Source organism: Rhinatrema bivittatum, chromosome 5, assembly GCF_901001135.1.
Source record: "Rhinatrema bivittatum chromosome 5, aRhiBiv1.1, whole genome shotgun sequence".
NCBI lineage: Eukaryota > Metazoa > Chordata > Amphibia > Gymnophiona > Rhinatrematidae > Rhinatrema > Rhinatrema bivittatum.
This window is the reverse complement of record NC_042619.1, coordinates 222,428,859-222,456,801: the sequence shown is the minus strand read 5'-3', so window position 1 is coordinate 222,456,801 and position 27,943 is coordinate 222,428,859. Positions and strand designations below refer to the sequence as shown.

Here is a 27,943-nt window from a genome sequence, read left to right as displayed (position 1 = left end):
CTTTCATTCTTTTCATGCTTCAGGTAGTATCTTTTGACCTTGTTATTGTTTCTTTCTACATTCAGATGTTTTAAGTTAGGTTACATGCATTTTTGAATAGCCATGTTTTTAGCTCACATTTAAATCTTTCTGTCTGGAATTAGCCTTAGGTTCTCAGGTAGGGAGTTCCATAGCTTTGGACCTGCTATGGAAAACATACAATCTCTTACTTGAGTCAGGTGTGTGCGCCGTATTATAGGTTCCCTCTTGTTCGGGAGCGAGTTGGAGAAACTGGCCAGTAAGTGGGGTGAATCCCCAGTTGCCGAAGGATAAGAAGCAGTTGCAGCGCCCCTTTGGTATGAGGGGTCATCTTAGGGGTTCCAAGCGGTTTCATTCCTTTCAGAGGACTCGGCCCTTCGACATATCTCAGTCTTTTCATCCCAGACAACCCAAGAGAGGCGTGGGCTCAGGTGGTGGATCCTCCCAAACCTCATAATGAAAGTTTGCTGACCCACCCCCAAAGATAAGAGATAGGGGGATGGCTCTCTCTTTTATCAGAGGTGGGTTGAAATCACATCGGATCATTGGGTCCTGCTGGATGTGATATGAGAAAGATATGTGTTGGAATTTGGCAGTGTTCTTCGGGATGTGTTCATGGTGTCTCTGCCACTCCCTGCAGAAGAAGCAGGCAGTGGAATCTACCCTGTCAAGGCTCCTCAGTCTGCGGAGGCTGTGGTTCCAGTGCCTGTGTCTCAGGAAAGTTTGGGGCGATATTCCATTAATTTTGTTGTGCCCAAGAAGGAGGGCTCCTTTTGTCCTATCCTGGATCTCAGAGGAATCAACCATCATTTGCAGGTGACTCATTTTCACATGGAAACCTTGCACTCTGTGATAATGGCCGAACAGTCGGGGGAATATCTGACCTCTCTGGATCTGTCCGAGGCCTACCTCCATATTCCCATCCAGATGGGGCCGTGATTCATGCTCTGAAGCTCAAGTGAAGGATCACTGTTAATTGCTGCAGAAACATTTATTTACATTACATTATTTCATCCAAGGATTCTTCCCTCTGCGTAACCAATTTCAGTGAAGCAGTATCAAGCAAGCTTTATTCCAGTGCCAAAGTCACCATGCCAGCATTCCCTGCAGCTTGACCCCCGTTGTTGTCAAGCTGCAACAGGGTCACTACAGGACCTGGATGGTCCCTCAGGGGCCAGCAGTATAGGCCATGGACGAGCGTGAAATGTCATTCCCAGCCAAGATAAGTTCTCCCACACTGTACTCGGCAGCAGGAAATTCCTCCATTTAGCACACAGCTCTCTCCAAGATGATGTCTAATTTCTGTTGCATGAGAGGGGTAAAAAGACACCTCAGGAAAAAGTCTTGGTGTGCCCTTGCACTTAGGAGGCACTGTGATAGAAAAGTTTCAGCAAAGAAACAGCTAAGGTAAATAAAACACAAGAATAGGCAAAAGAAAAACCAGGATGTTAACCAGAGTCATGCTGCCATCTCCACTCCTTCCACCACTTTGTTAATTTTTCTGAAGTTTCATACTTCAACTGACTGACTTCAGAGTTGCCTCGACAGCTCCTTAGCAACATTTTTCAGTGCCACTACACAAGGAAAAGTAAAAGAATAACTGTCTCCACTGTTGAAGTAAGATGGTGGCATGATCGTGGCTGCAGGTGAGCTGCTTGGCATTTACAGTTGCCTATTGACTTTGTGTTATCTGTAGCTATTCCTCCAAAGTGCAGAAGAAAGGTCAGAGTTCTCCCTTCGGATCCTGACCTGCTTCCTGGTCAACAATGGATCCCCTTGTTCTTCTTTATTAATAGCTGTGAAAGAAAAAGATTCCCTTTCCTCCTTATTTGAGACTATGGTGATACAGCATGAGGGTTTATTAATGGAGCAAGCATCTAAGATTAATGTTAAGGAAAAGGACATACACAAGATTAAATTATTAAATAACTCCTTAATTAAAGATAGAAATGCTCTCTCTCAATGTCTGGAATTTTTGGAAAATAATTCCAGCCATCTTAATATTTGTGTCCATAATTTCCCCAAAGTTATTGGACAGTAATCATTGGTGACTTTAAGAAAATATATTTTGAAGATACTGCATTGCGACTTACTACCTTGGTCAATACGATATATTTCCTTCCTATTTCCTCTCACAATGTTTTGTTACCGAATAGACCTTTTCATTCCTCACCATTTGATTTGACAAATTATCTAGAGAACTCTGGTCCTGAAATTTTGGTCTCCTTTGTTTCTGAGGCAGATTTGAGTAAGGGTATACAGCTTTATTTCCGGAATGTAAAGTGTTTTTTATGATCAGCCTTTTAGAATATTCCCAGATTTGGCCAGAATGACTCAGGAAAGCTGTAAAGTTTTTCTTGCACTTAGACAAGCTAAGCTACATTACTGTTAGGAGCTACCTTTATGTTAAGATATCTGTGTAAACGTGTTGTCGGATTTAATGATTGTTATATTTTTTTTCTCCAGAGCAACTTCAGTCATTCTTAGACTCCAAAAGATCAGTACCTTTCCCAATAGAAGTCAATAAGGATTAAATATATTAAGCAGAGAACTTGCTCTTGCAATTTCTTTATTCTCCCTTAAACTTTCTGCTTTCTGTATCAATGTTGTTTGACTTAGAATTTGGAATTGTTTCTTGATTTGCTTGTTTTAATATTTACTTTTTGTTTTTCCAAATGTTTTCTGATTTCAAAGGTGGTTTTCGCTTTATATTAAAATTCAGTAAAGTTAAAAAAAAAAACCCAAAAAAACTATGTCCAGCTTCAAGGGCTGACTGTGGCTGAAAGATATCCATCACAGTCTGCCAAGATATTTGTTACTAATGCCTGGATCCCGTGCATGATTCAGCCAACTGCTATGACTGTGGTCCCAGAAGAACAGGGCGTAGAAGATGGAGGAGCTTCACAGGTCAGTCAAAAGTTGGACACATTTCCCAGAGTGAGGCCTCCTCTGACTCCCTCCCTGCTGAGTCATGCAGGAGCTTCTTGGGTAAAACTCCAACTATGGCACCAGGCTGTGAATCTGCTGTAGTTCAGGGGTCGAGCAAGGTGCAGAAACATCGAACGTAGGAACCCTGTGAGCTCTTCTGTGCATCAGGGTGTTTTCCTTTCCCTGTGGAGATCATTTACGCAGAAGAAAAAGCAATACTTCTTGAATTGGTGGTGTAGTCAGCACCGAAGGAGTCTGACAACATTATTGGCCCTGTGTGCCATTGACATTCGATGCAGGAGGAAGCATTATGAGGACCTGGAGGAGACTCTTTACAGTTGTCTTCCTTCATGTTGGTGCCTTCCTCTCTGTCTCACTTCCTTGTCCCTGACCTCTGGCCTCCTGGAGCTGTTTCCCTGCCATTTGCCCATGGTCTTTGTTTGGAGAGTCCAGACTTCAAATGTTCCATAGTGCCTCTGGTCTACATTTGTCTATCATTGCAGTTGACTTGGGAACGGGCCCTGTCATGGAGTTCAGTATGTGCTTCTCAAGATGATCCCATATTGGTTTCAGAAGAGGATGTCTCTTTCCCAACTCTGGGTCAAAGGGCACAACAGCCAATGGACCAGGTAGCTGAATTGGGGAAGACTTTATTTACTTCATTAGTGGCCATTGACCAGGAGGGCACCCTTCAACTTCTGTCCAAAATGTCACAAGTAAATTTTAAAAGCCTGCCGTGTGTTTAAAAAAAAAAAAAAAAGGGGGGGGGGGGGAGGGGTGTTATGCGCGTGGCCAGGCCTTGCACGCACCGCGCACATTTTACAAATATCCCAGCCACATGCATAACCCCCGTTACACGCTGAAGTGCTGGGCCCTGAAAAAGGGGCCACTGTTCCGGGGAAGTGCACGCCAGCAGCCAGCTGGCACGTGGAAAATACTTCTGCTCTGGAGGGAGCGGTAAGTAGTAAAGTAAAAACATTTGGGGTAGCTGGGTTGGGGTGGAAAGGGAAAAAGGATGGAAGGTTAGGCAGGGGGGGGTAGGAAACTAGGCAAAAGGCCAATCGCGTTGCTGCGCATAATTTGAAAATCCCTTCCCCCCGGGCGTGCGAGTCGCGATCCACCTACACATGCGTGCGCTGTTAAAATCCGATGCGCATGTGCGCATAGACATTGGATTTTATAACATGCGTGTAAATGTTATAAAATCTGCACATCATTGGGCATGTGGTTTTGAAAATCGACCCCTCAAGGATTTAGCCCTCGCTCCCTCTTTGCGGAGGAATCCAGCTAGGCTGAAGATGGAGCCCAGGACACCACCATCTGAGGTAGCTCCCAGGTGTATTCCACTCAGAGGGCACCACCATGATTGCCCGTCGGAGTCATGGGCTAGTGTATCCCTTCCTCTAGACTGAGAAAGGGCCTACAGGGATCCCTTAGACCCCTTACCTCACCTTCCTGAGCATTTATCTCTTTCCAGAAGCTCTCTTGTATTCCAAATTCCTGGACAAATGGAGTGAGGCAATAGGAGTCAATGTCTGGAGGGACATGGATCCTCTTGCAGGGGGTCTTCGGGATATTTCGAATTTTGGAAACTCCTGTCAAGCTGGTGGCAGTATTAATTCACTCAGTGCTGTGGGTTCTACAAACAAACATGTGGGGTAATCCAATCTTCTGCCTTCTCCACAATGGCTAGAAAACTGGACTTCAGATATAGGGTCCAAGCAATCTCGAAGCTTTGGTGTGGTCCAGTAACCACACCAGTCTGTGGCTGTGGAGTCTCTGTTGAAACAGGTTAAAAAGACCAGGGTTTTCTTCAACACCCCACCCCTGGGCAAAGACTCTAGTTGGACACCTTCAGGGAGGGGGTTGGAGCTGCCCACTAGCTTTACATGGTACAATAATTACATGGCTGCATCGACAAATTGAAGCCTCTCATAGAGTTCCTCAGTGTTGCATCCGTTGGTCTCAGACGGCTTCGACCTCTGTGCCTCACCTTTCTTCCTTCTCTCTCCTCAAGCCTTGGGAAGATGGCTTCTGCCACGTCTTTATGCCGCTCTCTCCGGCGTCCCCGGAACGGCGACTGTGTTTGCCATGATTTTCCTGAGGAGCCTCCTAGGGTGCACGCATGCGCGCATACCATCCACGTCATGGTGGGAACCTCGGGGGCATCCCCTCCGAATGACATCATCACATCCTGGTATTTAGCCTGCCCTTCGTTTGCTAGCAAACTGAGTTAGCAAGGATTGGACTGCCTCCGGTCTAAGCTGCTCTGCCGCTTCCCAGCTGCCGCAGGATGTTCTCTCTTCCCTTCAGGGTAATTCTTCACTAACCTGGGTACCTGCTCCTCGGGGGCCCTTTTGCTCTATTTCAGCTACCTACCTTGGGATACTGGGTACTAGCTCCTCGAGGGCCTGCTCTCCCTAATCTGGTGCCTGCCACTGAACAACGTCTGCCTGCCACGACCTTCAACTATACAGCTTTCTACCTCAGTGAGTACTAACCCTTTCAGTCTGTCTCAGCTTCAGCACTCTGGATCTACATCTGGGATCTGTCCCTGCTATGCCGCGCTGCTTATCTTACTCGAGTGTGAGACTGGTCTCCTCTGCTGAGGACACCTGGACTACTTCACTGGGTTACCTTCACTGCTGCCCGCTCCCCGGGCAGTACCATCGAGCTGTACAATGAATACAACTTCTCTGTGTTTGCGTGTATAGAGTCTAGCCTAGTACTGCAGTTCCTCATGGGGCTCCTCCCCGTGGGAGTGGCCATCACCGCAGTACCCAAGAATCCACTCCAACCCCTCATAACCATAATACTCAGTGGGGGACAGAAGAGCCATCAGAATAACCTGCTGGATACAGAGGAGTACGAGAGGCATCTCTTTCAGTTAGCTTCTGAATCATTCAACACCACTGCAAAATTTGAGAGGTAGCAGCTAATGCGAGGACGTTCATGAAAAGTTGGCTGATATCTCATGTTTAGGGGACAATCTGGGGACAAGGTGAGAGAATCATTCACATCAGGGAGCAGCATGCAGCCATTCAAGCCTTATCAACTGGGGCAAAAGAGCTTTCTTCATCTAGACATCCTTTCTTTTAAGTGTCTTTTCTTCTAGAGACACCTCTTCTGTAAATTTCTGTGGTATCGCGTTCTATCTACTCTTCCACAGCAGCAGCTTCCTACTCATGGAGCTCAGTGTGAGAAATGTCAGCCTAAAGCACCACAGCAGGACCAACCCAAGACTGGTCTGAGTTTTTGACTAGTCTTGATCCTCAGAACTTCCCCCTCCTGTAGGAGGACAAGGTCACCGGTTCTTCAAAGAATGGCAGATCACCAAAGACTGTTGGGTCCTCAAAACTATGGAGTCTGGGTACCATTTGCACTTCTCCTCTCTACCTGCACTACATCAACGTTTAGCCTTCAGTCCCGATCAGTCTCAATAGGCGGGCGATAGAAATTGTTCCTCCCAAAGATGTTAGCAGGGAGTTCTACCCCCACTATTTCCTTATCACCAAGAAGTCGTGGATTGAGACCCTTCCTGGATTTATGAAGTCTGAACAAGAATCTTACAGAAGAAGTTCAAAATGAACCCCCTTCATACAGACAGAAGACTAGATGTGCACCCTGGATCTGAAAGATGGTATGCTTTTATACCCATCCATCAGTCTCATTGGAAATATCTCCAGTTCATGGTGGATTCTTTTCACTGCAATACATGTTGGTTCTTTTTGTGCTCTCGGCAACCCCAGGAGCCTTCATGAAATGCCTAGCAGGTAGCAGCGGAGATTTGTGTCTTTCCTTACCTAGACAATTGGCTGGTAACAGGTTCTTCCCAGGCAGGGGTATTGGACTTCCTGAAGAAGACATTTCGGCTCCTTTAGTTGCTCTGGCTCATAATCAACTTCACCAAGTTGAACCTGGTTCCTACCTAGAGAATCAAGTTCATTGGGTGTGGATAGACTCATTGGAGGAGAAAGCATTCCTTCCATTAAATTGGGTGTCCTGTCTTGGAGTGCTACTTCAGAACTTACTGCAGTGAGATCAGATCCCAGCCTGAGCAATCCTAGTTGTCCTTTGGACACATGACAGTGATATGTGGTCCCCTTGATGTGCTTCACCATGAAAGTTCTCCACTGGTGACTCCGCATCTTGTGGGATCAGCTGTTCCAGCCCTTGTCACATTCCATGAAGGTTACGAAAGAGATGTAAACATCTCTTCTGTGGTGGCTAGATCCACAGAACTTGAAAATAGGCGCTCACCTTCAACTCTGCCTCATCAAGTAATGGTGGGGATATGCTTCCACACACAAGCCCTTTTGAAACTCAATCTGGTTGGCAAAGAAAAAGCTTTCAGATCAACCTCTTGGAGCTACAAGCCATTCACCATGTGTTGAATGTTCTTTCATCTTCTGCAGGGAAAATAAATTCTGATCCAAACTTCTGACTGCTTGGCAATGTTTTATGTAAACAAACAAGGAGTCACAGGATCCTGGACCCTCTGCCAGGAAGTTCTGAAAATTTAGGAATGAGCTTGTAATTAGAGCTTTTTTCCAATTTATCTTCACAGAATCTCCACCTTGCTGGCAGATAATCTAAACAGGAATTTTTTGTCTCCATGAGTGGTCCTTAGACCAGTGTATGACAGACTATTCAATCTCTGGAGTCATCCATCAGTTGATCTGTTCACATCAGAAGACAGCACAAAAATCAATAAATTGTACTCCATTCTTTAAAGCAAGTTCAGATCTACTCCAGTTGCAGATCTTCTGTATGTCTTTCTGCCACTTCCATAGACAGTGCAGAAGGTACTCAAATACAGAGCACATCTTAATCTCATCGATCAGCTTGGCTCTGGCAAATGTCGTTCTCCTACCTTGTCATATTCAGTCCATCCACTGATGAAATTTAATGTGGACAAGTGGAAGGTGTGATGCATATAGGGAAAAAATAACCCTTGCTATAATTACAAAATGTTAAGTTCTATCTTAGGAGTTACCTCCCCAGGAAAGAGATCTAGGCGTCATAGTGGATAATACATGGAAATCGTTGGCTCAGTATGCTGTGGCGGTCAAAAAAGCAAACAATGCTAGGAATTATTAGGAAGGGAGTGGCAAATAAAACAATGGATGTAATAATTCCTTTGTATTGCTCCATGGTGAAGACCGCACCTTGAATACTCTGTTCAATTCTAGTCGCCACATCTCAAAAAAGATATAGTTGCACTGGAGAAAGTGCAGAGAAGGATGACCTAAATAAGGGGCATGGAATGGCTCCTCCATGAGGAGAGGTTAAAGAAGTTAGGGCAGTTCAGTTTGGAGAAGACGACTGAGGGGGAATATGATAGAGGTCTACAAAATCATGAAAGAACTTGAACAGGTTAATGTAAATCAGTTATTTACTCTCTCAGATAATAGGACTAGAGGGCACTCCATGAAGTTATCTAGTAGCTCATTTAAAACAAACTGAAGAAAATTTTTCTACTCTGCATAGTTAAGCTCTAGAATTCATTGCTAGAGGATGTGGTTACGGAGATTAGTGTAACTGGGTTTAAAAAAGGTTTGGATAAGTTCCTAAAGGAAAAATCCATAAACTGCTATTAATTTATTAGCAATAGTAGCTTGACATCTGTTTAATGTTTGGGTACTTGCCAGGTACTTGTGACTTGGAAACAGGATGCTGTCTGCGATGAAAAAGGAACTGACTCCTCTGGAAGCTTGAACTGTCTAGGCTTCAAAAATCCTTCTCACAGCATCCAGAATATCAGTGCCAAATTCCACAGAGTATTTTAAAACCCAGGGAAATGTGGATTACAATAGGTTCTGGTAGAACAAGATATGTGACCAAGAGGCACCTAGTCTCCTCAACTGAGAAACATTCAGGATATCTGCCCCCACTCCCACAGAGGACTCAAATATCCAGGAATATGGTGGGCTTTGGTAGATTAAGGCCTAGAGAGAAGACATCTTTGGTCCACAAACCCTCGCATAATGCCTTTTCTGCATTGGAAACCGAAGCTGCTCCTCCAGCAGACAAGAAGTGGTCCGTCTGTAAAGGAAGAAGCCACCCAATGCAACCGAACACCCTTTTTAACATTGTGAAACCTCATAAAAGAAATCTTCTGATTATAGACTCAGTCAGTAGAGGAACCAATTTGGGATCTCTTTTCAAAGGTGACAAAAAAATTAAATTCCTTCCATGATCTTCAGTTAGTAGAAATGTAAATAAGGTAATATGTGCAATTATAGAAGAAAGTAAAGACTCTAATATCAATGTTATCATCCATCTGGGCACCAATAATCTCACTAGAAACAGTATCTAAGCAGTACAGAAAGATTTCCAGTATCTGGGGAAGAAGATTAAACTCATAGTAAAGAATATTGCCTTTTCTGAAATATTACCAGTTCACAGAAAGGATAAGCCAGAAAATTTCGATACATGGCTCAAAGTATGGTATAAAATTGGTTTGGATACATCGGAGGCTGGGGTCATATATGGAGCAGTATAAGACTATATAATGACGTCCTACGTTTGACAGTGGCAAGAAAGAAGATCCTAACTGAGAAATGTGGTCATACATAATCAGGCATTTAAACTACAGGATGGGGGGTGGCAGAAGGTGGCCAATGAAATTGGAATGCCACCCCTGAGCAATATAGGAAGCGAGAGTAGATAATAAAAGCAAAGGAGCAGAAAAGTTGACTATGAAGATAAGCAAACCAAGGGAGGAAAGCTGGAAAGTTATGACCACAAATACTTGTTGCCTGGGCAACAAAATCCCAGATCTGCAGACCCTAATGGTGGAGGCGGACATGGACGTTGTCGGTGCAGACATGGTTCATGGACTGGGATACGGCCAGCCTGGGCTATAACTTAAAGTGCTACTCTTCCCCCTTTTCTGTCCTCTTTATTCTTCCTTAAGTCAAAAACAATATCAATGCAACCGAAATACAAAGGATGTATGGTTGGGAGAAAGCTTTATTTATTTATTTATTTAACATCTTTTTTTTTTTTATACCAACATTAAAATACACATCATATCGGTTTACATCATAACAAAAGGTTGAAATGACATTGAACGGGGGCGGGGGAAACAATGAGTACAGAGAACAAGAGAATAGGGGCTCTAGGGAAGAGCCTGAGAAATCAAACAAGGAAGAGGGGGGGAGGAGGAGTGGGATATGAACATATTTACAAAATTGAAAATGAAAAGAACATATTTACAGTGAGGGAGGGGAAGGGGCGAAGGCATAGGTGGGAGGGGGGTAGGCTAGGCTGGAAAGGCCTGGTGGAAGAGCCATGTTTTGAGCATTTTTCTGAATTTCAGTGGGCATGGCTCGAGGTGGAGATGGGAGGGCAGGGCGTTCCATTGAGTTGGACCGGCAATAAGTAGGGCATGGTCCCTAGTTACAGAGAGGCGGGCCTTCTTGAGGGGTGGGACTTGAAGGGTGCAAGCGAGGTTTGCTCTGGTAGGGCGGGCAGATTGAGTGAGTTGGAGTGGTTCGCTGAGCCGAGGAATCATTTTTGTAAATAGATTTGTGTATGATGGTGAGGGTTTTGAAGAGGATACAGAATGAGATGGGGAGCCAGTGCAGGTCCTTAAGGACAGGGGTTATGTGGTCTGTTTTACAATTGTTGCTGAGGAGTATTGCCGTAGCATTTTGAAGTATCTGTAGGGGTTTGATGGTGGAGTGGGGGAGTCCAAGGTATAGGGAGTTGCAGAGGTCCAGCTTGGATGAGAGGGTGGCTTGGACGACTGTTTTAAGATCATATGTGTGAAGTAGTGGCTTGAACTTTTTGATGATGTTAAGTTTGTAAAAACCTCCTTTAAGGACGGAGCTGATGTGATTTTTTAGGTTCAGAAGAGGGTCGATTAGGACACCAAGGTTTCGGACAGAGGGCTGTGAGGTTAAGGAGAGGGTCTTAGTGTCATTGGGGGGGAGGAGCTTAAAGGTTTGATGGTTGTGGATGAGGAGGAGCTCGGATTTTGAGGAGTTGAGGGCAAGTTGTAGGGAGGTGAGTAGAGAGTTGATGGATGATAGGCATTCCTCCCAGAAGCTTAGGGTAGCGGAAATAGTTTTATGGAGGGGTATGATGATCTGGACATCATCAGCATAGATGTAGAATTTGAGACCAAGGTCTGAAAGAAGATGACAAAGAGGTAGGAGGTAGATGTTAAAGAGGGTGGAGGAGAGGGAGGAGCCTTGGGGTACTCCTTGAGCGAGAGAGAAATGAGAGGATTCAGAGCTGCCTAGTTTCACAGAAAAGCGTCTGTTAGCCAGGTAGGATTTGAAATAAAGGAGGGAAGTGTCGGAGATACCGATGTTTGCGAGGCTGGAGATGAGGAGATTGTGGCTTATTGTGTCAAAGGCAGCTGAGATATCTAGGAAGGCAATGAGAAAATTGTGTCCCTGGTCAAGGCCAATGAGGAAGGAGTCTGTGAGGGGAGAGTAGGAGAGCCTCAGTGCTCAGGTTCTTGCGGAAGCCAAATTGGGAGGAGTGAAGGATGCTGTTGTCTTCTAGATAGTCCATTAGTTGGGCGTTTACTACTTTCTCCATAATTTTGGTGATGAAAGGAAGATTAGATATGGGACGGTAGTTGGAGGGGTCTTTGGGGTCTAATGAAGGCTTCTTGATGAGGGGTTTGACTACTGCGTGTTTTAGTGTGTCAGGAACTGTGCCAGTGGATAAGGAGCAGTTTATGATGCCTGCTATAGGTTGTACAATGATGTTGGGAATGGAGAGGAGTGCTTTGGTGGGGATGGTATCAGAGGGGTGGGAAGCAGGCTTACTACTTTTGAGGATGGACTCTATTTCCTTGGGGGAAGTAGGGTCCAAGGTGTGTAGCACATGCTTGAGGGAAGGGGGGTGGTCGTTGGGCTTACAAGTACTGGGCAAATGAGTCATAGGCATGGGGGTGGATGTGGGAGGGAACCTGAGGAGTAAGTTGGCATTTTTGGTATGGAAAAAATGAGCTAGCTCTTCACACTTTGCACTGGAGTCTACTTCAGTGGTGGATGGGGGGATAGGTTTGGTGAGAGCTGCAACATAGCTGAAGAGGGCCTTGGGGTTGAATGTGTATTGGTGTATTTTGGTGGCATAGTAGTCACGCTTGGTTTTTGGATAGCGAGGTGGTATGTGTGAAGGTAAGATTTGTAGGCGGAGGAGTTAGGAGATGTGGGGTCTTTGCGCCATATTCTTTCTTTGAGTCTAAGGTCATGTTTCATTCAGCGTAGCTCAGAGTTGTACCAGGGCTTTTTGCTTGAGGGCGCGGAGTGTTGTCTGCAGGTGATGAGGGGGCATAGGTTGTCGGCTATGTCCCGGGTGAGGATATCCCAGGAATTGAGAGCAGAGTCGGGTGAAGATCGATCGAGCTTGACAAGGGATTCTGCGAGTGCTGAGGAGAGTTCCTCAGGTGAGCAGGATTTGCGGAAGGAGAAGGAGTTGTTTTGTGGATGGTTGCTGATGGAAGTAGCGCTTAAGGTTAGGTTTATTTCAATGAGGGCGTGGTCAGACCACGGTACAGGAGTGCATGAGGCTGTAGTAGGGGTCTGTATGTAAGAGTTGATGAAAAGGAGGTCTAGAGTATGCCCTGCTTTGTGAGTGGGGGTGGTGATAATTTGGGCAAAGCCAAGGGCCTGTAGGGCAGTTAAGAGGGTTTCACAGGACAGTGATAGGGGTCGGGAATCTACGTGGAGATTGAAATCTCCCAGAAGAATGGCTGGTCTTTCGTTGTTAATGTTGTTGGATATCAGTTCAATGAGAGGGGAGGGATTGTGTTCCAGAAGGCCTGGGGGGGGGGGGGGGGGGCGCGTAGACAAGGCATATTTGTAGCTTCGTGGATTTGAATAGGCCAACTTCTAGCCTGGGTGGGGGGCTGATGTTCAAAGGCCTGAGGTTGAAGGTTTTTTTGGCGACTAGGAGTAAGCCGCCGCCTCTTTTTTTCGGCCTAGGCAGCGAGAAAATGTAATGTGTTTGTGTAGGGAGCTGGTTTAGAATCACAGTGTCGGTGTCCTTGAGCCAGGTTTCGGTGACTGCACATATATCAGGTTTGTGGTCGTGAAGGAGGTCATCAAGGATGTGAGTTTTTTTGGAGAGGGACTGGGCATTAAGTAGCATAAGGGATAGTGTGGTGAGACCAAGGAACTGGGTTAGGGGGGAGATGAGGATGGGGAGGAGGATGGGGAGGAGGGATTTACGCTGGACTTGAGGAGTCGCATAACTGAGGGAGGGTGGTCTGTACGAAGGGTAGGGTATACGAGGGATGGGGAGGGAGTTAGATGGGGCGCAAGCCTGGGGAGGCATCGGGGGAAGGGACGGAGGTTCGCAGGGGGTGAGGGGTTAGGAGGGTAACAGACGGGAGACAAGTGAAAAGAGGGGTAGTGAGAGGGAGCGTGAGGGAGGGATTGGGGGTTGAGAATTCTCAGATATTAGTATGGGGCAAATTTGTACACTGCAGCAGAAATTAGCAAGATACAGATGGGTACAATGCAAGTTCAAAGACAGGCAGGATACATGAGCTGAGTTATGTGGATGCAACAAAACGATGATTGAGTGAAAGCTTATAAGATGGACCCCAGTGGTGGGAGCACTTATCTGTCAAAGTGAGTCTTAGCGGTGATTGCCATCTATGTCTCCCGATTGGTTCCTCTAGGGTGCAGGGTTGTAAACCAGAGAATTGGGGATTCGCGTTTATTAGGGTCTTGCTCTCTGGCTTGCATGGAGAAATAGGAGGCGCATGAAGGGGCAGGTAGGAGCCCGAATTTAAAGAGGGCCTACCTTCCATCCTCCAATGATGGCATCAGGGCCACGCAGAACCGCAGATAGGTCTCCAGAGAGGCTTGGGGGTGGTCGAGAGGGACCCACGTGTCCTGTGGGTCAGGCGGGCGCGATCAGGCCGGAGAGGTTGGGTCCGTGGCGAGGTGGCTGGCTCCTTCCCCGATGGGAATGCGCCGGCAAGCGCGAGCCAGGGGTGAGAGCGGGGCGGCCGCAGGTAGGAACCCGAATTTAAAGAGGGCCTACCTTCCGTCCTCCCATGATGGCGTCAGGGCCGTGCCGAACCACCGATAGGTCTCCAGAGAGGCTTGGGGGCGGTCGAGAGGGACCCACGTGTCCTGCGGGTCAGGCGGGCACGATCAGGTCAGAGAGGTCGGGTCCGTGGCGAGGTGGCTGGCTCCTTCCCCAATGGGAATGCGCTGGCAAGTGCGAGCCAGGGGTGAGAGCGGGGTGACCGCAGGGTTATCCTGGACGGATTCTCTTCGATGACCCGCAACCAGGTCCCTCAGGAATTCCTCATCCACCAAGATCCTCTCCCATATCTCCCCATCAAGATGATCCATATGATACTTGGGATGAGGGACATACAGACACTTCCTCTGTAGACTTTGTCGGATCCTTCACCTCCAGACCAAAGAAAAAAATCTCCACCGGAGGATTTATCCTTTACGAATTTTGTCCAGGATATGGCGGACACCATACCTTTCACCTTGGTGATGGAGGAGGATTCTAGGCAACAAACATTGGAGGTTCTCCAATTTGTGGATCCTCCAAAACAAGTAGTAGCCAAACCTGTTCATCAAGTCCTCCTGGACTTACAGCATCGGCTTTGGGAGCGCCCATACTCAGTACCTGCTGTCAATAAAAGAATGGACACTACTTATTTGGTACAGTCTGTTCCTGGCTACCAAAAGGCACAGCTTCCACACCAATCAGTGGTTGTGGAATCCACACAAAAGAAATCAAAAAGGATAAGGCCGCATTCCTCCACTCCTCCAGGAAAGGATCATAGATTCTTAGATTCTCTGGGAAGAAAGATTTACCAAGGAACCATGTTAAATACCAGAATTTCATCTTATCAATTATACATGACTCAATATCAAAGAAATCTGTGGAAACAGATGCAAGACTTTACAACATCATTGCCACAGCAATATCAAGAAGCAGCCCAAGCAATTATTCACAAAGGACTTGAAGCTGGCAAGTATGAAGTCCGAGCTGCTTATGATGGATTTGAAACAGCCTCAAGAGTAGCGGCCTCTGGGATAAGTGCAAGACGTTGGGCATGGCTAAAAGCATCGGACCTCAGGCCTGAAATCCAGGAAAAATTGGTTGACTTATGTCTAGGTGACAACCTCTTTGGTTCCAAGGTGCAAGATGCAGTTGCACAATTAAAAGAGCACAGAGAAACCCTGCGCCAACTTTCATCAATTCCGCAGGATTCTGCTGCCCAGTCATCTCGTCGGCCTCCCAGAAAAGAATCTAGACGACCCTACTATCGACAGAGGCGTTATTACCCTCCAGCATCAAGGGGCAGATCTACTAAATCGCAGCAAAGAGCTCAGCCCAGACAACCTAGGGTGATTAGGCCTCAACCTCCACCGCAGGCGGGACCGACTGCAGGCTTTTGAGGTTTTTCCCAGAGACCAAGGCCATCTCTTCAATCCTCAACCAGATCTTCCGGTAGGAGGCTGAGTATCCTCCTTCTACAACCATTGGGTTCAAATAACAACAGACCAATGGGTACTTGCAGTAATATCTTGAGGTTACTAACTCAATTTCCTCTCAATTCAAAGAGATTCTCCGACGAGACTTCTTTCTCTAAGCGAAAATCACATGATCCTATTGCAAGTAGAATTATCCACCCTTCTGAGAGCCAGGGCTGTAGTAGAGCCTGTACCCTGGACTCAGCAGGGCAGAGGATTCTATTCCCGTTATTTCCTCATTCCAAAGAAAACCGGAGGCCTACGACCCATCCTAGACCTCAGAAATCTCAACAAATTTCTGAGGAAAGAAAAGTTCAGGATGGTTTCTCTAGGCACCATGCTTCCACTTCTTCAAACAGGAGATTGGCTTTGTTCTCTGGATCTTCAAGACGCTTACGCTCACATACCAATATTCCCGCCTCATTGCAAATATCTGCGCTTCATGGTGGGCCATCAACATTTCCAGTACAGAGTACTACCATTCGGACTTGCCTCTGCTCCCAGAGTATTCACCAAATGTCTGGCAGTAATAGCAACACACTTGCACAAGGAAAGTGTCCATGTCTTTACCTATTTAGACAACTGGCTCATCAGAAGTCAGTCTCAACAAGGAGCTCTGGCTTCCCTCAGTCGAACAATTACTCTACTTCACTCCATGGGCTTTCTCATCAATTATCAAAAGTCCCACCTCATTCCATCTCACCTGCTTCAATTCATAGGAGCAGAATTGAACACACTATTTTCTAAAGCTTTTCTACCCGGGGATCGGGCAGATACACTTTCCCTACTGGCAAATTCGATGAACTCAAAGAAACAAGCAACAGCTCATCAGTTTCTAACCTTACTGGGCCACATGGCATCCACGGTTCATGTCACTCCTATGGCAAGGTTAGCCATGAGAGTAACCCAATGGACTTTAAGATCACAATGGATCCAAGCCATTCAGCCACTGTCCTTTCCAATTCAAGTAAGCCACCAGCTCCGTTCATCTCTACTTTGGTGGGCGAACAAGGACAATTTGCGCAAAGGCCTTCCCTTCCAGCAACCAGTCCCACAGATAACTTTAACTACAGATGCATCCACCTTAGGTTGGGAAGCTCATATAGACAATCTCCAAAACCCAGGGTACTTGGACAAAACCCGAAGCAACATTTCAAATACATTTCCTGGAACTTCGAGCTATACGTTATGCTCTGCATGCGTTCAAGGATTGCCTTTCACACAAGACTGTTCTGATCCAAACGGACAACACAGTAGCCATGTGGTACATCAACAAACAGGGAGGTACGGGCTCGTACCTCCTTTGTCAAGAAGCTGCACAGATTTGGGGCTGGGCCCTGACACACTCAATGTTTCCCCGGGCCACTTATTTGGCAGGCATTCACAACGTAGAGGCAGATCGACTCAGTCACCAGTTCTAACCACACGAATGGTCCCTGGATCCCTTAGTAGTGACCAGGATATTTCAACGTTGGGGCAACCTCTTTGCGTCACGCCTGAATCACAAAGTGGACACATTCTGCACTCTATACAGACAGAATCTCCAACTAGCCAAGGACGCCTTTGCTCGCCCTTGGAACTCAGGCCTTCTGTACGTGTATCCTCCGATACCACTAATAACCAAAACTCTAGTGAAGCTACAACAGGACAAGGGGACCATGATACTCATAGCCCCGTATTGGCCTCAAGTATGGTTTCCCACACTTCTAGACCTCTCGATCAGGGATCCAATTTGCCTGGGTGTAGCTCCCACTCTCATAACTCAGGATCAGGGTCGGTTGCGCCATTCCAACCTTCAATCCCTATCCCTGACAGCATGGATATTGAAAGCTTGATTTTACAACCACTCAATCTTTCAACCAATGTATCTCAAGTGCTTATAGCTTCACGTAAACCTTCAAAATGAAAGAACTATTCTTCGAAATGGAAAAGGTTTGCCTTGTGGTGCACGCAAAAGAACATTGATCCTTTCTCCTGCCCCACAACTTCTCTACTAGACTACTTATGCCATCTTTCAGACTCTGGTCTCCAGACCTCATCTGTCAGAGTACACCTAAGTGCAATCTCAGCTTACCATAACAAGATAGGAGATGCACCAATATCCATACATCCTCTTATCAGTAGATTTATGAAAGGTTTAATTCACCTTAAACCACCAATTCAACCACCTGTCACAGAATGGGACCTGAATTTGGTCTTAACAAGACTCATGCGTTCTCCATTTGAACCCATGAATTCCTGTGATCTTAAATTTCTTACATGGAAAACTATCTTCCTTATAGCCATTACATCGGCTAGAAGGGTTAGTGAGTTGCAAGCACTTGTCACGTACTCACCTTATACAAAATTTCTACATGACAGAGTGGTTCTCCGAACACATCCAAAATTCCTCCCCAAGGTAGTTACGGAATTCCACCTGAACCAATCCTTAGTTTTGCCCACATTCTTTCCAAGACCTCATTCTCACCAAGGAAAACGGGCCTTACATTCCTTGGACTGTAAGCGTGCGCTAGCATTTTACTTAGACCGCACTGCAGTCCACAGGAAATCCACTCAACTTTTTGTATCTTATGATCCAAACAAACCGGGAAAAGCAGTGGGTAAACATACTATAACCAATTGGCTAGCAGATTGCATATAGTTTTGCTATGAAAAAGCAGGCCTTCCTCTCCAAGGGCAAGAAAAGGCACATTCAGTAAGAGCAATGTCAACCTCAGTAGCACACTATCGTTCAGTGCCAATTCTTGACATATGTAAAGCAGCAACATGGAGTTCTCTTCACACCTTTGCAGTTCATTACTGTTTGGACAAACAAGGACGACAAGATTCAGCCTACGGACAATCTGTCTTAAAGACCTTGTTTCCGGTTTAATCCCAACTCCTTCTACATCCAACCTGCTGTGATCTTCAGCTGTCTCATTTTCACCAACAATACTTCAGTGTTACTTCACTACAAAATGACTCGGCCTTTAGCTTGCTAATCACCCATATGTGAGGACTAGCATCCTGCTTGTCCTGGGATAAAGCAAAATTGCTTACCTTGAATAGGTGTTATCCCAGGACAGCAGGATGTAGTCCTCACGAAACCCACCCGCCACCCCGCGGAGTTGGGTCAGATACGTTTTATTATTTTATTTTTTTTGCTAAAGCTTATTGCTACATACGAGACTGAAGAGAGACTCCTGTGGCAGAGAATATCATGGCATGCTGGGCATGCTCAGTGGCCTCACAGGGCCAGTCAAAAGTTTCTAGAAACTTTGACAGAAAGTTTTCCACAATAGGGCTCCATCAAAGATGTCACCCATATGTGAGGACTACATCCTGCTGTCCTGGGATAACACCTATTACAAGGTAAGAAATTTTGCTTTCTGCTCTGCAACAGGAACAGAAACTACTCTGTCTGAAAAAAAAGTGCTGATATCAAGTCACTAAGTAAGTCCTGTTACCCCCGATACAGATCCTTTGAGGATTTCAAAACACTAACAGTGACATCTGGTGGTAATTTTGGGACTTTTTCAAGATAAATGGTTGTAAAGGATTTATCTGCAAACATAAAAGTTTAAAAAAAAAAATTGCCAGATTGATAGATTATACTTTATAAATATTTTTAAATTGTAGATAAAATTTATAAACAAAATGAAATGTGCTTACCTTCCAGCCTATGTCCCATGCACATAGCCTCAATATGGTCTGTATTTCAGAATTTGTTTCTTTCTTCATCTCGGAGATACTTAGCATTTCCTGAATATGCTGACTCCAAAGGCCATCATATTAAAGGCATTGATTAGTCAAAAATGCGCACATGATTGTGATTGGTAATCTCTAGTATTCAGCAATTTTATTGCAACAACTTTATTAAAAACATCAATAACAGGTACTAATAATTACACAGGACTGTTTCAAAGGAGTACCAGTCTATTTCAGGATTGTCCAGATGGATAAACTGTGCTGAGGGTATATGTCCAGAATTCTTGTTGATGTAACAATAACCAGCCACCATTATGTGGAAGACTGGTACTCCTTGATATAGTATCTACATAGATTCACTTTTTAATGCATTTCATGTACATTTAAATAGTCCTGTGTATTTATTAGTACCTGTTGATGTTTTCAATAAAGTTCTTCTAACAAAAGGGCTGAATGCTAAAGATTACCAGTCACACTTAATTACATGCGCATTTTTGATTGATCAGTACCTTTAATATGGTTTCTTTCTTTCACTTTTAGAGTCAGCATATTCAGGAAATGTTAAGAATCTGTCTCCAAGATGCAGGAAGAAACAAATTGTGAAATACGGACCGTGAATGGGCTGAGTATGGGAGATAGCCTGGAAGCTAATTCATTTTCTTCATTTAAAAGTTTTATCTGTAATTGAAAATCAATGAGAAAAATGTGTATTGACTAATGATGGACCAATGATTTAAAAAATTTAAAAACTCATCAATGTTCCATAGCATTTGGCAGGTCAGCAGTGGCTTGATTCCATCCAATTCCTCTAGGAAGCCTATAACTGTTAGAACTTTCATGTTTATTATGAATTTAACCTGATTGTCTTTTTAATTTCTATCTGAATTGGTTTTTATTATGAATGTTTTTACTTTGTAAACCGCTTAGACCCACTTCCATTGTATAAGAGGTATATAAAAGATTTTAAATATATATAGATCCGAGCCAGAATGCAATTTAAAAGCTGATAAATATGCAGCAGAACCCATAATTATAATCGTCCTTTTATAACTGCTCAAGGTTTACAAGTAAAGTGTTCCTACAGAAAGTATAAATAAGGAAGTAGAAGACACACATACTTTATAATCTCCATAGAGTACACTGAAAATTTCATTTTATACTTTTAGGCGTGATATGATGGTCACGCGTTAAGACAAAGTCTTTTTCCTGTACGTACCCGGATCAGTCCAGACAGTGGGTTGAGCCTCCTTTCCGGCAGGTGGAGACAGACTAAAACTTGAAGGATGCCCTATATCAGGACAGAGCCTATCCTCTACCCCTCCAGTATTCGTCTGTCTCCAGCAGGTGCAGCATCTCCCCTTCAGTTCTCTGCTGTAGGCTAGTCAGCCTCTTCTTCTTTCTTTTTCGGCTCAAGCAAGTAGTTCTTTGATTCCCGCTTGTTTTAGAAACAAAGGAAAAAAAAAAATCAATGAAGGAAATTTTGCCTCCTTTTAGTGCTTTTACAGTTTTTGTGTGGGAGATGTCAGTCTCCCAGCTCTTGCTCGGCTCAGGGGGGCTTTGCCCCTTTTGCAAGAGGGGGTTCCCTGCATAGTCTTGAGTCCGTGGACGCTTCCAAGTGTGGGGACCGACGCTCTCTGGGCCTCATTCCCCCTCTGGCTGCCGAGAGGGTTTTTAACCCGCTGCTGCGCTCAGTAAAAAAAGAAGGAGTTTAAAAGTTTCAAACTTTCAATAAGTTGCAGGTACTCACCTACCTCTAACTTATTTGCAGCAGTTGACCAGCTTTTTTATTTTTTTCTGGTCAGAGTAGGGCTAGAACCGGCAGCCAGAGAAGCAGAAGGCAGCAGGTATCCCGCCTGCTCTCTCTTGCTGTGCAGGCTGTCAATCAAGCTTTTTTTTTTCAGCTTCTTTTTCTTCAGCCGCGGCTTAGCTATGTCCCGGCTGGCAGCCTGCCTTTCTTGTGGGCTGCCCTCTTCGCGTTTTTCATGGTAGGGCCTCTGCACTGCTTGCCTGCTGGGTGGGGAAGGTCCCTCCTCGGCAGGACAAGCAAATTTAGCCTGAGGTTCCACTCCTCCCGGCATGGCTAGGCCTTTCCCGGGTCGGCAGAGCCTGGGAACGGCCGCCATCTTGGATTTTTCATCGGGGCCGATTTCAGTGTTCCCTGGGGCTGGGGGGCCAGATTGTTTTGATTTAACCCCCGACTTGGCCCCCGCGTGTGCCCAGGAGGGGGGTCCTGACCTTCCCTCTCCCCCCCCCCCCTGCCAAATCCAGGGTCCCTTTTTCAGCGGATTTTGTCCTCCTCATGCACAAATCTTATCTAGCTAGCCTGCATGAGCTGGACAAAAGCCCCCCCTTGCCCCCCCCACCAAAAATCCCTCGCTCAGCGCCGTTGACCACTGGACCGGTCGCGGAGCCCCAGGGACCGGTGCGGGTGGTCCCGGGGGTGCTCCCCCCCCCCCCCCCGGTGTCTCCCCTGTCCTTGGACCCCGCTGCTTCCTTGGATTCGGCGGATGCCCCCCCCCCCTAGAAGGGGATGACCCTAGAGCCCTCCGTCTTTTTCGTAAGGAGGAATTAGAGCCCCTCCTCCCTTTTGTTTTGCAGGAGCTGGGTCTGGAGAGTCCCTCCTTGGATAATCTCATGGCCTCGCTCCCTAAGGATATGAACCTGGTTCTGGGAGGGCTCCGGGCTCCGGCCTCGGCCTTTCCCTTCCACCCCATGCTTAAGCTCCTTATGCTGCGGGAATGGGAGGCTCCTGAGGGTGCGCTTCGGGTGGGGCGTGCGATGGATAAGCTCTATCCCCTCCCGGAGGAGGGCTTGAAGCTGTTGTGATATCCATCGGTGGATTCTTATGTTTCTGCAGTGGCCAAGCACACCACGATTCCGGTGGAAGGTTCCACGGCCTTGAAGGATTCACAGGATCGTAAGATGGAGGCTCACCTGAAGCGCATCTTCGACGTTCTGGCCCTTGGGATCCGGGCGTCTTGCTGTAGCAGTCTCATGATGCGAGCGGGCCTCCAGTGGGTCCAACAGTTACTCTGCGCCCAGGAGCTTCCGCCAGGTGAGGCAGAACAAGCCGAACTTCTGGAGGCAGTCACCGTTTACGTATCGGACGCCCTCTACGATCTGGTCCATGTCCAGGCGAAGGCGATGGTTTCGGCAGTGGCGGCCCGGAGGCTCCTTTGGCTATGCCACTGGTCGGCTGATCAGTCCTCGAAGACTCGGCTGGGCACGCTGCCCTTCAAAGGTAAGATGCTCTTTGGTGAGGATCTTGAGAAGCTTATGGACTCCTTGGCTGACAAGGTCCATAAGCTCCCAGAGGACTGCCCTAAGTCTTCCCGATCCTTCGAGGCCTCGCACTCTCGCTTCAGGGGCCAGCGTCGCTTCATTTCTCGGGGGCGGGGCAGTTCTGCGAGGGGGTCTTCTCGTGCGCAGTCCTGGTCGCAGTCCTTTCGTGGCAGACGGCCCTTTTGCGAGGGCCAGCCCGTGCGTGCCGCTGCTAAACCTGCCACGCAATGAAGTTCAGCCGACCCATTCCTCGGTTCCTTACCTCAGCGGACGCCTCTCCCTGTTCTTCGAGGAATGGGTCAAGATCACGTCGGATCAGTGGGTCCTCGACATTATCAGAGACGGGTACGCTTTCGACCTCGTCAGGGAACTTCCAGATCTCTTTCTTTTCTCGCCTTGCGGCCGGGCCAAGAGGGATGCGGTGGTCCAGACTCTCTCCAAGCTTCTGGATCTGGGAGCGGTTGTCCCAGTCTCGGAAAGGGAAATTGGCGCCGGCCAGTATTCTATTTACTTCACCGTGCCCAAAAAGGACGGGTCCTTCCGCCCAATATTGGACCTCAAGAGGGTCAATCGGGCTCTCAAGATCCTCCACTTCCACATGGAAACCCTGCGGGCGGTCATTGCAGCGGTCCGCCCCGGAGAGTTCCTTGCTTCCCTCAATCTCGCAGAAGCTTATTTTCATATTCCCATTCACCGCGACTATCAGAAGTATCTCCGATTCCACATTCTCAACCAGGACTTCCAGTTTTGAGCTCTCCCCTTCGGCCTCGCGACCACTCCTCGCACCTTCACGAAGGTCATGGTAGTAGTAGCGGCGGCCTTGCGCCGGGAGGGGATTCTCGTCCATCCCTATCTGGACGATTGGCTCATCAGGGCCAAGTCGGAGACCTCTTGCCGGCGGGCGGTGGATCGCGTCTTGGAGCTCCTTGCCTCTCTCGGGTGGATAGTGAACTTTTCCAAGAGCAAGCTTCAGCCCTCCCAGGAGTTGGAATTTCTGGGAGCCCACTTCGACACCCGAGTAGGCAAGGTTTTCTTACCTCGGGCGCGAGCCCTCAAGCTGATCGATCAGGTCCAGACTTTGATTGCCCTACCCTCCCCGACAGCCTGGGATTATCTCCAAGTCCTGGGATCCATGGCTTCTACCATCGACCTTGTCCCCTGGGCTTTTGCTCATATGCGTCCGTTACAGAAAGCTTTGCTGTCCCGTTGGCAGCCAGTGTTGGAGCAGTTCCACGTGGTCCTTCCGTTCTTGGATTCTACTGCTGACAAATTACAGTGGTGGCTGTCTCTTCCTCATCTTCTGCAAGGGATGCCTCTTCAAGCTCCACAGTGGACGATAGTGACCACGGACGCCAGTCTGTTGGGCTGGGGTGCGGTCTGCCTTTCTCAGTCCACCCAGGGAACATGGTCGCAGACTCAGTCACGCTGGCACATCAATCGACTGGAAACTTTGGCGGTCCGCCTGGCGCTTCAGAAGTTCCTTCCCCTGATCCGTGGCAATGCGGTACGAGTCCTGTCCGACAACTCCACCACAGTGGCCTACATCAATCGCCAAGGGGGCACTCGCAGTCCCCTGGTAGCCTTAGAAGCCAGCCGTCTCCTCGCTTGGGCGGAGCGTCACCTACAGTGCCTTGCGGCTTCTCACATCGCCGGAAAAGACAATGTTCAAGCCGACTTCCTCAGCTGGCAGTTGCTCGATCCGGGAGAGTGGGCACTCTCGGATGCGGCCATGGCTCTGATAGTGGACAGGTGGGGTCCTCCTCACCTCAACCTCATGGCGACTCTGCGCAATGCCAAGGCCAATCGGTTCTTCAGCCGCTGGAGGGAGCACGGCGCAGAGGGCATGGATGCTCTGGCTCTACCTTGGCCAGCGGACGTCTTTCTGTACGTGTTTCTCCCGTGGCCACTGGTGGGGAAAGTTCTCAGGAGAATCGAGCTCCACCGGGGACCGGTGATTCTCGTCGCTCCCGAGTGGCTGCGAAGGCCGTGGTTCGCGGATCTCATCAATCTAGCGGTGGACGGGCCCCTGCGCGCCTCGGTCATCTCCCTCGTCTCCTCCGGCAGGGGCCTGTATTTTTCGACCAGGCCGATCGCTTCTGTCTTGCGGCCTGGCTTTTGAACGGCGTCACCTGAGGCGCAAAGGTTATAGGGAGGAGGTCATCTCCACCCTGCTGCGAGCCCGGAAGCAGTCGACTTCTCTGGCCTATGTGCGCATCTGGAGAATTTTTGAGTCCGCGTGTACGGAGGCGGGTGTCCCTGCACACTCCGCCTCGATTCCTTTGATTCTTTCTTTTCTTCAGAAGGGTCTCTCTAAGGGCCTCTCCTTCAGTTCTCTACGCGTTCAAGTCTCTGCGCTCGGCTCTCTCCTGGGTCGGGTGGACGGTCATGCCTTAGCAGCTCACCCTGACGTGATTCGTTTCCTGAGGGGCGTTAGACACCTCCGCCCCCCTTCTCGGTCCACGTGTCCGTCATGGAGTCTCAACCTAGTCCTTCGTGCTCTCTGTGTGGCTCCCTTCGAGCCTCTTCGCCACGCTACGCTCAAGGATCTTACTCTAAAGACTGTCTTTCTGGTCTCTCTTTCCTCTGCTCGCCGTATTTCCGAGCTTCAGGCGCTGTCCTGTCGGGAGCCCTTCTTGCGTTTCTCAGATTCCGGGGTTTCTCTCAGGACGGTTCCTTCCTTCTTGCCTAAGGTTGTCTCCGCTTTTCATGTCAACCAGTCGGTCGAACTCCCAGTGTTCTCTCCGGAGATTGCGGGTATGGCGGGTGGCGACCTTCGTCGGCTAGATGTAAAACGAGTCTTGCTTCGCTATCTCCAGGTCACCCATGACTTCCGGGTATTGGACCATCTCTTTGTCCTTTGGAGTGGTCCCAACCGCGGTAAACAGGCTTCTAAGATCACGATTGTGCGGTGATTGAAGGAAGCCATTTCCTCGACGTATCTTTGTCAAGGTCTTCCGCTTCCTGAGGTTCTGAAGGCCCATTCTCTGCGTTCTCAGGCTACTTCGTGGGCGGAGAGTCAATCTGTCTCCCGCAGGAGATTTGCAGGGCCGCCACTTGGACGTCTCTGCACACTTTTGCTCGGCACTACCGTCTGGATGTACACACTCCGGTGTTCGGTTTCTTTGGGCGGCAAGTGCTTCGAGCGGGACTGTCTCGGTCCCACCCAGTTTAGGGAAGCTTTGGTACATCCCACTGTCTGGACTGATCCGGGTACGTACAGGAAAGGGAAATTAGTTCTTACCTATTAATTTTCGTTCCTGTAGTACCACAGATCAGTCCAGACACCCTTCCCTGTCTGTCTTCTGTCCTCTCGAAGCTTGTTTTCTTGCAGGTCTGCAGATTTCTATATATTTCTTTGTGCAAGATTACTGAGCAATTACACCGGAAGCCTTGGTCATTTTCTTATACCAAGTTGATGCAAGAGCGTATAGGTATACCATGTTTTCTACATTATTCTATATTTGCCCGTTGAGCTTTACAGTTACTTGCTTGATCCTATTCTTGGGTTTGTTGTTTTATGCTTTGATATACGTTATACTGAAGGAGTAGAGGATAGGCTCTGTCCTGATATAGGGCATCCTTCAAGTTTTAGTCTGTCTCCACCTGCTGGAAAGGAGGCTCAACCCGCTGTCTGGACCTATCCGTGGTACTACAGGAACGAAAATTAACAGGTAAGAACTAATTTCCCTTTCTCGGTAATCTATAGTCTGGGATTTTTTACATTTGTTTTCCATGCTTGGGGTTCTTTTTGCATTATAAGTAAGAATGATACAAATGCAATGTGCTAATTTTTCTTCTTTGTACATCAAACTCTTTATAGCAGTGACATAGTGTTTTTTTTCACCTCTACAGGAAATTGATGGAAAGGCACTACTTTTACTGCGGAGCGATATGATGATGAAATACATGGGATTGAAACTAGGTCCAGCATTAAAGCTGTGCTATCACATTGAGAAACTTAAACAAAGAAAGTATTAGCTAACCCAGGCAATGGGGGTGTTCACACCCTTAACTCTCAGGTTTGTGAAAACAGTCCCTTATCTACAGGTCTTGTGACTTGTACAAGCTTAAATGTTTTCGTTCAGAATGCATTAGATTGTACCTGTTATGAAAGGATCCATTTTTAAGCTTCAATCTGTCAGATTTTCAGGTAAAGCACTCATCGAAAAAGTAGATGACACTCACCTGGTACGGCATGTAGAAAAAAAAAAGGCAGTGTTCTTTCGTGTTACTCAGTATAGAAAAAAACTTTCTCTGTTACAGCCTTCCATGGACATGTTCAAATTCAGAACCAAAAGAGCTGAATCCCAAAGGAAAGTAAACACAGCATCAGGTATTGACATTACTTTTATAAGAGAGACTGCAAACCTAAAATTCCAAACTACATGAATGGAGTTTGAAGAAACAGCAGCTGGCTTCATCTCACTATTAAAGACTGTAGCTATATCTTGTGCTCCAAAGGAGCAGGACATCTTCAGTTTGACTTTTAATATACAGATTTCCATGGGGGAATAGCCATATCAAAGAGACTTTTTTTTATAATACAAATAAGCTTTTATAAAGTGTGGTTATCAGTCTTCTGGTAAGTTAGGCAACCAGTATTTTTTGTTTTGTGGAGGGGTTAACTACTTTAGGTATGAACTGACTTCCAGATTTTTCTGGAATAGAACATTCATTTCAGACACTCATTTTAGTATTTGTGATAAACAAGGCATTTGTACATATAAACATCTTGATTTTTTTGTAAACATACTATTTTTTTTAATTGATTAAATGGTACTTTGCACTGCCACAGAAACAGTTATACACTATGCAGTGCAAAGTGTACCAAGTTGGGGAGGGGGGAGAGAATCTGTGCTCATCTGTTGTATTATGTGTGAAGGCACCTGACTGTATGTTTGTTCCATAACATCCTAGTACTGGGAACAGTCACTGAATGGATTTTTATATGGGAAATGTTCCTTGTATTATGCAATATTATTTGTTGTTCGTCACTTAGTGTTGAGCCATTGACTTGCTCTGTGTTTTGAAAATGATTTTGGTTTTGAAGTTGCTGACTTCTTTTTAAATTTAAAAGAAAGCCTTTTACCTCTGTTTCTTTGTGTAAAGTCTATTACATTTATAATAAGCTATGAGAATCTGTGTTGATGGTGAAACAATTTGTCACTGCCAATGAAATATACATCAGGGACAAGAATGTACATTTCTGTGTAGAAAACCGAATGTATGTAATAGTACAAGTGATGAGAGCTATTTGCTAGGGAAGATGTAGTACAAATGGGTAGATTTTTGTTACATTTCCTATTGCCTTTTATATGAAAAATTATAGTAAAATGTTGTATTTTTTACAAATTGCTTGTTGAAAAATGCCTTGCTTAGTTCAGTATTCCTCAGGTTTTGGCAGAAATCCTATAATTCACAAGTTTTGATGTTCTCCAGTTTTTGAGTGCTTTAATATTTTTAATAACTAGAATACAACTGTAATTTAGCAATATTGTTTTTCAGATTGTTTTTATGCATTAAAAAATTGGGAGACACATTGACTTTAA

General features: G+C 46.6%; 1 protein-coding gene across 10 annotated transcripts in view; it reads left to right on the top strand.

The window, feature by feature from the left end:
• SCML2 (Scm polycomb group protein like 2) overlaps positions 1 to 27,943 on the top strand; it is a 282,901-nt gene extending 254,958 nt beyond the window's left edge. For 8 of the 10 annotated variants that reach the window (XM_029603334.1, XM_029603332.1, XM_029603329.1 and 5 more), the window contains one exon: positions 26,247 to 27,943. In XM_029603334.1, the coding sequence (XP_029459194.1) occupies positions 26,247 to 26,372 (126 nt within the window). In that variant the 3' untranslated portion in view covers positions 26,373 to 27,943. Of the gene's footprint in view, positions 1 to 19,652; positions 19,739 to 26,246 lie in introns of all 10 variants that reach the window. The other 2 variants (XM_029603328.1, XM_029603331.1) reach the window with 2 other exon arrangements.